This window comes from Gekko japonicus, unplaced genomic scaffold (assembly GCF_001447785.1).
Source record: "Gekko japonicus isolate JY-2015 unplaced genomic scaffold, Gekko_japonicus_V1.1 scaffold1347, whole genome shotgun sequence".
Taxonomy (NCBI): domain Eukaryota; kingdom Metazoa; phylum Chordata; class Lepidosauria; order Squamata; family Gekkonidae; genus Gekko; species Gekko japonicus.
The window spans coordinates 151,534-163,534 of NW_015171544.1; the positions used below are offsets into that span (position 1 = coordinate 151,534).

Consider the following 12,001-nt stretch of genomic DNA (forward strand, 5'->3'; position numbering starts at 1 on the left):
TTGAATATCAAGTTGTAAATAGCATATTATAACTGGGAATGCTCAGGATGTGTCAGGTCAAGATTAAGAGGCCCTGTTTACTCTTTGCAAAGCGGGGAGGCTTCTCAGAGTCATAATCCCCAGCCATGTGCTTTCCTCACAGCTGGATACAGCTGTATTCAATCAGTGGGTAACAAGAAACACTTAAAGAACCCTTAATCCTGTAGACAAGTTTTCCTTTATACCATTCTGCTTGTACAAAGCTGATTTTACAAAATAGTAGCTGGAAAATTCTCACTATAAAAGATGTTTGTAAGAGAAATATGATTCCAGTTCAACACAGAATACATCCACTTCAGAATACATCAAGTCTGCTCTGTTACCTAGCATCATAGAGTACCTAGTTAAAAGAATATTATTCTGTTTCCCACTGCCGTAGCTGTACATTTTCCTCAATAACATATTTGTCCTGAAAAAGCATCAGAGTTGACTAACCATGTTCCAGTACATCTAACTTGAACTTACTAGAAGTGATCCCATTATCTAGATAAGCTGACAGAACCTTTCATTGTTCAAACAGACCCACATAATGCCCATTCTTTCTGCTCTTATCTTGTTTTGATATTCAAGTTCCTACAGGAACCCCATTGAGAGAATATATTCAACCAGTGCCCCGCCAGCTGATCTGGCTCCAAGTTGAATACCAGATCAGGTTCAAGGTTCTGGTGTTGACCTTTAAAGCCCTAAACAATCTGGGGCCTGCCTCTCCTGGTATGTCCCCCAAAGAGCGTTACACTCAGGTGATTCCAACTTGCTGGTGATCCTTGGTCGGAAAGCCATCTGGCTATCCTCGACCAGAGCCAGGGCTGAAAAGGTAGAACTCTCTGTCTACCAATCTGGGACGCTACTGGGAGCGACATCTTCTTGCTATGCCCCACTAGAGCTGGTTCAATCGAAATTTTTGAGATCAGTGCTCCAAGTCCCAAGGTGTGTTACAAATGCAATGGTACGGCTAGAGACTGGCATGATGAAAGTTGAAGCCAAGATCACCTTGCACTCTATTTTTCTTTGGTTAAAGATAAACCTAAATCCATGTGGCCTTGTGCCCTTAATCCTGACTGACGATTACCAATCTAAATGGCTGACCCATACTATTCGGAAAATTACACTACTAGGGTTTTCACCCAAAGAGCTTTTGGAAAGGGGGGATGCTCAAGCTAAGCTAGTGGTCAGGCAGAGGATTGAAGATATTGAACGCCAACTGGACGTACAGGCGACCCCTGCCTTTTTAGCGCCTTACAGTAGTAAATATATTGTTGCTCAAGCCCCTTACTTATCCATTCTGGAGTCAAATAAACTTAGGAGGGCGTATACGCTGGCTAGATGCTCTGCTTTACCTTCTGCAGTTCTCGAGGGTAAATTCAAGAAAACTCCCCGAAATGAGAGGCTATGCATGTGTGCGTCTGGGGAGATAGAATCTCAGGAACATGTCTTCCTGAGATGCCCATTATATAACGAAGCTCGCACAAAATGTATTGGTCCTCTCTTGGTTGGCTCCTCTGATCAGGATAAGATAGAGAAATTACTTTTAAATCCTGACCATACAGCGATACACCAGATAGCAAAATTCTGTTTTCTGGTTGTAAAAGCTCATCAGTGTTCAGGTAGCCACTTGGGTTAGATTCCCTCCCAAATAACTGACTTTTTTATTCTCATTCTTTTATCTTTTTAAGACTAAATTATGTCCTTTTTACATTGTATTGTTGGTTTTAGATTTTAAAATGCTTGTATAATTTTACATAAATAGATTCACCATCTGGATATTTTAGACATTGAAATCCAGACATTGCAAAATTTTGCTCCTTGGTCGTAAAAGCTCATCAGTGTTCTGGTTGTCACTTGGGATAGGACTTTTTGATTTTAAATCTTATTGCCTTTTTTGTCATTCTATTTTACTCCTTTAAATGTATTCCATTGCAGCGTATTCTTAAGTCTGGTTTTAGTGATCAAAATGACCGCTTAATGTTGTTCCTTAGTAACCTTCTTGTTTTTAAAGTAGTTTTACCATTTGGTTATTGTAAGTTACTTTTATGGTTTTTTATAATTGCTGGCTATGTGCTGTAACAATAAAATTCATTCATTCTACCAATCTGGTAGAACTCTGTTTTAAATGAGACCGGGGCCCTGTGGGACTTGGAACAATTCTGCAGGGCCTATAAGGTAGAGATATTCCACCAGGCATATGGTCAAGGATAAGCGATGGGTTGCTATCATGGACCATGCCCTTATCTTGCCTCTTACTTGCCATCTCTTGAGAAATTGTGGGTGCTGAAAGTTTTGTAATTAATTGATGAACTGATTTTAACTGTTACTGTATTTTAAATTTTGTAACCTGCCCTGAGCCTTGCAGTGCAGGGGAGGGAGGGCTAAAAGTCTAATTAATAAATAATAAATTAATAAATAACAAATAAATAAAGTGCTATAAGCACAGAGCATAAATGAATACAGTGTCCAATAGTTAAGGTTCCCACTGAGAAGAATGGATAGAATCTTGGGTAAGTTTGATAAATCTGTAACTTAATTCTATAAACTAGTCCAGATGCCTTGAGTTAATGAGTCAATTCACACACTATCATGGACAGTAGCAAGCAACAACATAATTTCAAGCTCTTTCTTGCACCCCCTTGCAAGATTAGTGTGTGTGTGTGTGTACACACACATATATTAAGTAAAACCTAAGATGACATGCACAGGCTAACTCTTTCTAAGGAAATTTCACTTGAAAGTCGGTTATTTCATTCTAATTGATATCAATAGAAGCAAAGATAGGCAAATGTCATACCTAAAATTCACATTATGTGCTAGCTTTTAAAGGGCAATTGACTATAATTTGGGGGGGGGGTTGTATGATTGTTTTAATGTGGGGTGTTCCTATGTTTCTTCCAAGACATTTTGAATTCCAGCTGTATCTCAAACCATATGTCCAGGAAACAGGCTAGAAAGCTGATCCCAGGCCAATATTATTTTTCTCGAATTGCTAATAACCAACAGAATGATTTGTGAGGGCCTCAATAAACTCTGCAGAAAGCTGGATTAAACATAGATTCGATCTCAATTATGAAAATGTGGAAGAGCACAAATAGCCTGGGTAGAGAGGGCACTGTAGTTCCTTCCTTCCTCTCTGCTGTTGTAAGTGGGTCAAGTCAGAAAAGTAACATCTGAAACTTAATTCTTAAGGCCTTGCAATGTTGTGCTAATTTTCTCTGTGAACTGTCATTGCAGTGCAATACCTTAAAATTATGTTTTGAATTTTACTCCTGTGAGCAATATTGTTAGTTCACGTTGGAGTTTTTCATCTTAGTGACTTGGGTGTGTGTGCGTGTTGATTTCCTCCCTCCCATGTCAGGCTTCCACTTCACCCACCAATCTACTCATGAGGGCTCCCCAGTTCCCAGGAGCAGAATTGGGGGTGGGGGCTCAGTGGATTGCAACAGGAAGGGGGGAAGTGAGAAGGTGGCATTCAGTGAGCTTTGCTCCAGCTGTAGTACTTTTGGATCTAAGACTCTGATAACAGGTGTTTTCATCTCTGCCCCCTGCAGAGTACCCAAACTACAGAACTTGCAGGTTAAATTCTTGTTACCAGTTTGCTGGGCTGGTGCTTGACTGACAGAAGAGCCTGAGAGGATTTTGTGGTGTGGCGCTGGACAATCCATCCTCCCTTAGGATCAGTATGGGATTGGTTGATCACCTTTAGGAGCTCAGCAGGATTTTTTTAATCTCCTTGAATTGGTTCAGGAAGAACATAAGAGACACCAGTGTTGGATCAAGCCAAAGGCCCATTCAGTCCAACACTCTATCACACAGTGGCCAAAAATACCAGGTGCCATCAGGAGGTCCAGCAGTGGGGCCAGGACATTAGAAGCCCTCCCACTGTTGACCCCCCCAAGCACCAAGAGGAGAAAAGTACCTCTTTCTCTACCTGCTCTTTCCCATGCATAATCTTATAAACCTCAATCATGTCACCCCTCAGTCGTCGTTTCTCCAAGCTAAAGAGCCCTAAGCGCCTTAACCGTTCCTCATAGGGAAAGTGTTCCAACCCTTTTATCATTCGAGTTGCTCTTTTCTGCACTTTTTCCAAAGCTATAATATCCTTTTTAAGGTGTGGTGACCAGAATTGCACACAGTATTCCAGATGAGGTCGCACCATTGATTTATATAGCGGCATTATGATATTGGCTGATCTGTTTACAATACCCTTCCTAATAATCCCCAGCATAGCATTGGCCTTCTTTATTGCAGTCACACACTGTCTCGACATTTTCAGTGAGTTATCTACTACAACTCCAAGATCTCTCTCTTGATCTGTCTCTGCCAGTTCAGACCCCATCAACGTGTATTTATAGTTAGGATTTTTGGCTCCAATGTGCATCACCTTGCACTTGGCCACATTGAACCCCATTTGCCATGTTGACGCCCACTCGCCCAACTTTGACAGATCCCTTTGGAGTGCCTCACAATCCTCACTGGTTTTCACCACCCTGAACAACTTCGTATCATCCGCAAATTTAGCCACTTCACTGCTTACTCCCAACTCCAAATCATTAATGAACAAGTTAAAAAGCAGTGGACCAAGTACTGATCCCTGTGGTACCCCACTGCTTACACCCCTCCACTGGGAGAACTGCCCATTTATACTCACTCTCTGTTTTCTATTAATTAGCCAGTTTTTGATCCATAAAAGGACTTGTCCTTTTATCCCATGATTTTTGAGCTTGCTTAGGAGCCTTTGATGAGGAACTTTATCAAAAGCTTTCTGGAAGTCAAGGTAAACAATATCTATTGGATCCCCCTTGTCCACATGTTTGTTCACCCCCTCAAAGAACATTAACAGGTTAGTGAGACAAGATCTTCCCTTACAGAACCCATGTTGAGTCTGCCTCAATAGGTTTTGTTCATCTATGTGCCTACTAATTCTTTCCTTAATAATGGTTTCCACCAATTTACCCGGTATCGACGTCAGACTGACAGGCCTGTAATTTCCCGGATCTCCTCTGGAACCCTTTTTAAAGATGGGAGTGACATTAGCTACCTTCCAGTCCTCAGGAATGGAGGCTGATTTTAAGGAGAGATTACATATTTTTGTCAGGAGATCCACAAGTTCACAATTGAGTTCTTTCAGAACTCTTGGATGTATGCCATCTGGGCCTGGTGATTTATCAGTTTTTAAGTTGTTTATCAGTTTTAGGACCTCCTCTCTCGTCACCTCAATCTGACTCAGGTCTTTCAACACCCCTCCCGAACTCAGCGGCTCTGGAGTGGGCAAGCACCTCTCATCTTCCACAGTGAAGACGGAGGCAAAAAATGCATTTAGCTTCTCAGCCATTTCCCTATCATCCTTCAGTACTCCTTTTACCCCTTGGTCATCCAAGGGCCCCACTGCCTCCCTGGCTGGTTTCCTGTTTCTAATGTATTTGAAGAAAGTTTTATTGTTGGTCTTTACATTTTTTGCTATATGCTCCTCATATTCCCTTTTTGCATGCCTGACCACAGACTTGCATTTTATTTGCCATAGCCTGTGTTCTGTTTTATCAGCCTCACTGTGACTAGCTTTCCACCGCTTAAAGGAATCCTTTTTACCTTTTACAGCTTCCATTACTTTGTTTGTTAACCATGTAGGCTTTTTCTTATACCTGTTTGTGCCTTTCCTAACCTGCGGAATATATTTTATTTGAGCTTCTAGAATTGTAGTTTTAAACAGTTTCCAAGCTTCCCCAATGGTTTTGACCCTTTCTACTTTTCCCTTCAGTTTCCTCCCCACATGTCCCCTCATATCAGAAAAATTACCCCTTTTAAAGTTAAAAGTGGTTGTGTGAGTCTTTTGGCCAATTCCCTATTTGTACAAATGTTGAACTCAACAACATTATGATCACTGTTTCCAAGCGGTGCAATCACTTTTACATCTCTCACCAGGTCTTGAGTGTTACTTAGGACCAAATCAAGGATTGCCTCTCCCCTGGTAGGTTCCGTGACCATCTGCTCCATAGCACAGTCATTTAGAGTGTCTAGAAACTCAATCTCTTTTTCTCGACTAGAACATATATTGACCCAATCAATGTGTGGGTAGTTAAAATCACCTATTACAACACAGTTTTTTTGTTTAAAGTATAAAAATTATTTCATGTTGTTATACGGGTATTATATTTAAATAAGCCTTGTCTAAAGACTGCTTAGATTCTAACTAGGGATGGCAGGAATAGTGTTGCCTGCTCAACACAGGTAGGGCTCATTGGTGAGCACCCTGAGGCATCTAAGGATGAAGGGCCATTCCAAAAACAACCCACTATTTGCTTGAGCAGCAGTGTGGGTAACAGAGGGAATGACTTTGGTGCTGAGCAGTATGAACCAAACCCTTGCCAGAAAGGTATACTGGAGGAGTGGAATAAAGCTGTGCCTCTCTTGGCACACTTAACATGTAGGTGAGGGTAAACAAATCTGGTGGGAGTGCTGGCCATGCTCAGAGCACTGCTGAAGTTGCCCAGAATGCAAGTAGCCACTGCATTGCCTTACTTGCAGCCTGCCCTTAAAGTTAATCTCCAGTGTGATGATGCAAACCAACCATTCAATAAACCTATTTTAATCCATATAATGTTGTTCGTTGTCTTCACTGGCTTGCTGACACAATGGAAAAAGTTGACTGTTGTCTTTCAGCTGTGCAAGTAGTTTTTTTTTCCTTCCAGTTCTTATAAGAGTAATTCATCTTTTTTCTAGGCTCCTGTCTGATTGAATACTGGAAACATGGATCTTGGCTAGGAGCAATAAACTGTCCACTCTGCAGACAAAAGGCAAGAATTTTATTTGTAATCATCTGTGCTTTGGCAGTTAGTAGGAGAGGTGGAAAGATACGAGACTGATCCTGGTAGATTTACATCCTGGTAGATTTTTCCAGAGCCATAACCATCTGCATCTCTCATCTCTTGCCTGTCAGATCAGGACCACCTATCAAATATTAAACAGGGTGCCTGCAGCAGGCTTTTTATTATGGCTGGTTGGTTCTTTGGCATAGCATTCTCTCACCTAAGATAAAATTCTTATCCTCATCTCACCCTCGTCACTGGCTGCATGCATATGACATTGGTAGAAATCACAAAGGTCTCAGAATATGGAAAAGAGCCTGCCATGGAGGAAATTTGCCCACTGCAGGTCAAAACTGATAAGCAAGGGTCAAAGAGATAAGCCCCAATAAAACTATAAGATACAGTGATTTTAAAAGCGAGAAGGAAAGCTTGTGTTGGTGAGTTTGACCCTAAAATGCTGCTTCTTTTCACCTGAAGGTTATTCTTCTTTACAAGATCTCTTGTGAAAAACAGCAGGACAATCAGAGCAAACAAATTGTCTATGACATCAGCGATTACAACAAACGCTTCTCAGGACAGCCTCGGCCTGTAAGTAGCTTCATACTTTGCAATGATGGGAAATTAGTACTGCATTTGTGTGCATGGCTATTCTTGATCATTCCCCAAATTGAGTTAGCTAAATAAACTGGAGCTGACTATTCCATTAGCAAGAGGTGTTTCTGAACAGGACAGTGAGTTCCAAGAATAGGTAACAACAGTAAGAAATAACTGTGAAAATTAGGTAAAGGAGGGGAAAGGGTTGCTACCACGCTGCTAGTTACTGGTTTGTCTGGTTTTGTAATACCTGGGCTAGCTGCCAGTCCTGCCAATAAAAAGGCTGATGTTCAGTCAGCCCAGATACCCGGCACACCCACTGTTTCACAGATCCAAGGAAGCAATATAAATTTGCAGTAAAAATGATGGTTTTATTACCTACTTGAATTTCATATTTAGTTTGCAGATTACCTCTATGACATGCCATTCCTTCTCAACCTTGCCATACGAGGAGTTTTTACCTTGGGTGGTCTTGTCGGGATCTTCTTCCTAAGAGTTGTCATCTGCTCTTTTGGAACTATTATGTGCCTAACGTCTCCATTTGATGTGATGCCAGAACCTCTTTGTGGAATCCTGGGTACAGTGGATGACCTGGTTGTTGTGTTCCTACTTATAATTTCTATGATAAACATTTGTTCACAAATGGCATCAGAAGGAGCAAGTTTGGCAAACTCTACAACACAAAATATCCTGTTGGAATCTTAGTGGACTCAAGGACTGCTTCTTCCTACATGAAAACTGATCAGATCATGATGAGCTCTCCTGACTTTTGGAAACAACAGGGATAGACTTAGCTTTGAAGAATTCCAAGGGCTGATATGCCACACTGGTGTTTACGAAAAATATGTTGGATGAAATGTCTAATGTTAACCATGGACTAATACCCAATGATGTCTGTAAGTCACCAGAAATGTACTAGTGAAGGTGGTGTTTTATTAACAAATGCCAATTTTGCCTGTATGCTTTTGACTTCTGGGAGGCACGGGGATTACAACTCAGCAACTCTAATATTGCTATAAACAGTTCAGTACATTTAAATTTGAAAATGTTCTGTTGCAGTGGCATCTGCAAAGTAACCTTCATGGGATAGGTGTGCAGGAGAAAGAAAACTGTCTGCTTTTCAGTTTATGGGGCATTCGACAGCTTACTAAGATGAGATGAACTTGGGATTCTATGTTTGTGCAAACACATGTGCAGTGATTGCAATATGAGTAGGTTTGCCAACAGTTTTTAACACTCATAACGTTACTTACCCAGAATCAAACTACAATTCAAAACTGAAGAAAAAATCTAAACAAAATCCAGGAGCTCACAAATGAAACAAAAGGGATTAGAAGGATCAGGCAAGGAACTTGAGAACATTATTATCTGGTTCTTCTGGATATAAGAAAACAGAGCTCTTTTCAAATCACTTCCTCATGCTGAGTTTCATGGTAGTAACTCCCTGCCCTTTTGTTTCCAAGAAGGGCTTCTTGTATACTGTAATAAAAAAATCAGGACAGAACACAGAGCAATTTTATATTAGATATAAGTACATGTGCACACATTTACATGCATATCTTAGTGAGTACACATATACTCTGTGTTACTTGTTTGTGCTATGGAATGAGTGCTTGGAATTCTGTTTTATACATTAGCTGTACATAAGAATGTGTGTGTATATATAAATATTTATCATTCCAAAACATTCTAGAATTGTGTTGTTTCTTTTTTGCAAATGTGTGTGCATACACCAAATTTTTAAGAAGTTCCTTTGAAGAGTATGTTGGAAAGACTGTACGGCAAACACTAACAGAAATCCCAGCGATTTAAAAAGAGGCGGTAGTGAGACTGCTCTTGAAAAAACATCTCTGGACCCTTTGGATCCAGCCAACTACTGCCCGGTCTCGAACCTTCCATTCCTGGGTAATGTAGTTGAGAGAGCGGTAGCCAAACAGCTCCAGGCTTTCCTGGAAGATTCCTCTATCCTGGACCCATTCCAGTCTGGTTTTTGGCCCGGCTACAGTACAGAGATGGCACTGGTCACCCTCACGGATGATCTTTGGCATCATCTGGATCAGGGTGGGTCAGTGCTGCTGTTGTTATTAGACCCAATGTCAGCATTCAACACAGTGAGTACAACCCCCTGACCCACCACTTCGCTGAGGATATGTGGGGAAGCTTTGCAGTGGCTGGTCTCATTTCTCCACAGTTGAGGACAAAGGGTGGCACTTGAGGAGAGGACATCACTGCGTTACCATTTGGTATGTGGCTTCAACCAGGGGCGATCTTCTCTCCTATGTTATTTAATATCTATATGTGCCCCCTTGCCCAGATAGTCCAAAGGTTTGGGCTGGGTTGTCATCAGTATGCTGGTGGGACTCAGCTGTATCTGATGATAGACAGCTATCAGCTGTATCTGATGATAGACAGCCATCCAGATACCACCCCAGGAAGGATGGCTCCAGAGCAAACTAATTTATGCAGCAGCCAAATTGCTCACTTACAAGTTTAATGCCAGTAGCTCACAAAGTAGAATTTTTGCTCACAAGACTCCACAGCTTAGAGGGAGCATTGGTTGTAAGATCTGCATTTTTTCCATCTGTGGCAGATCAAGCAACTGGTCCCCTCTGCAACCTAGCTACAGTGATCTATGCAACAGTAACCTTCAGGCTGGATAACTGTAACTCACTCTATGCAGGGCTACCCTTGAGACTGCCGTGGAAACTGCAATTGGTCCAATATGCAGCAGTCCGTGTCCACAGCCCTAACAGCACATATACATCCGATGTTTCGCCAGCTGCATTGGCTTCCAGTTGAATTCCAGATAAAATTCAAGGTCTTGGTTCTTACATTTAAAGCCCTATGTGGACTGGGACTAACATATCTGCAGGACCGTCTCTCTATATACAGCCCCTGAAGGACTCTGCGCTCTTCCGCCCAACATGTATTGGTTGTTCCCAGCCCCAAAGATGTCCGCCTAGCCTTGACCAGAGCTAGAGCCTTTTCGTCTCTGGCACCGGCCTGTTGGGACGCCCTCCCTAGTGAGATCTGGGCCCTGCGGGATTTAATAGAGTTCCACAGGCTCTGTACAATGGAGATATCCCACCAGGCCTTTGGTTGAGGCAGGAACAACTCAACCACAATAGCCTCCCTTCCCCTGCCCTGCTCAGCTTTGCCCAGCAGCACTACAGTCCATTTTAGCTGCTTATTCACCCACCCACTCTTCCTGTACTGCTTAGATCTACAGCTACATCAAAACTGGAACCTCATCCTGTGCAGTAAATCGTTTAACTGGTGCCTCCTAAGGTTTTTATGTGTACAAATTGTTGATAATTGTATTCTTTTTTAAAATTTTGTATGGTTTTTAGAATGTTGTGACCAGTGTTCCCCTCTAATCTGAGGTAGTGTGAGCTAGCTCAGACTATTTTAGCCTCCGGCTCACATAGTTTTCTCTTAGCTCAGTAAGGATGGCTCCAGAGCAAACTCACTCACAACTTTAATGCCAGTAACTCACAAAGTAGAATTTTTGCTCACAGGACTCCACAGCTTAGAGGGAGCATTGGTGGTGACCAGTGTTCCCTCTAAGCTGAGTCAGTGTGAGCTCGCTCACAGTTTTTTAGCCTCCGGCTCTCACATTTTTGTCTCAGCTCAGGAAGGAAAGCTCCAGAGCAAACTAATTTACGCAGTAGCCAAATCGCTCGCTCACAACTTTAACGCTGGTAGCTCACAAAGTACGATTTTTGCTCACAAGACTCCACAGCTTAGAGGGAGCATTGGTGGTAACCTACCCTGAACCTGCTTGCAGGGGAGGGCAGGATAAACGCTGAAACAAACAAACAAAACAGACAAAACAAGCTGAAGGACACACTGTTAGTAGTAGAGCCCTACTCTGGGTAGGAATTGCAGGCCACCTATTAACAATTACGTTTTGTTTCCTTGACATGGACTGCTTCATGACTGTAGTCAGTAAAATGTGAACAGCTAAGTCAAATCTGTGTTTCATTCCAGGCAAGGGTAAGGCTGACTGTTTTGAAAAATACCCTGGACCACTGAGCTTAAAAGGCATTGAACAAACTGAGCTGGACTTTTATGTTTTCTTTTTGGCTATCTTTAGGATTATCAAGTTCCTCTTTCTCTACCTGAAGTTCTGCTGCTGCAACAGGATGTCAGGTGAACTTGCTCAAACATGGATTTAGAAAGAAGACTCATCTCCAGATTCCTATACCATTGTGGACATTAACTGGACAGATGGCCTTTTCAGTAGTAGTGTCCTTTTTATTATCATCCTTCTCAGTTATCCTATACCGTTTTCTTTCCAGAGTCAGGTTAAGACCTTCCTATTCTCCAGAGGTTTTAATAGCTTGTTTGTGCTTTCTTTTATCTAGATTTTAACTATAAAGTTGTTCCACAAGCTCCTGACAATGGCATCTTGTAATCTTTGCTTTCATTGGAATCAAGAGATTTTACTGTGGTCAGGGATGACAAGAGGGAGGACTAGAGTTGCAAAACTTCCTGGCCCTGGTTACTGGGAGGGGGTTTAAGAAGCTAGGTAGCAATCCTGCCCCATTTTACTCTAATCTGGGATTAGACTT

General features: G+C 41.9%; 1 protein-coding gene across 1 annotated transcript in view; it reads left to right on the forward strand.

Annotated features, from left to right (window-relative positions):
- LOC107117533 (E3 ubiquitin-protein ligase RNF170-like) overlaps positions 1-8,132 on the forward strand; it is an 11,273-nt gene extending 3,141 nt beyond the window's left edge. The window contains exons 3-5 of the mRNA XM_015419671.1: positions 6,748-6,821; positions 7,311-7,421; positions 7,827-8,132. Of these exons, the coding sequence (XP_015275157.1) occupies positions 6,748-6,821; positions 7,311-7,421; positions 7,827-8,132 (491 nt within the window). The remainder of the gene's footprint in view (positions 1-6,747; positions 6,822-7,310; positions 7,422-7,826) is intronic.
- The last annotated feature ends 3,869 nt before the right edge of the window (positions 8,133-12,001 follow it).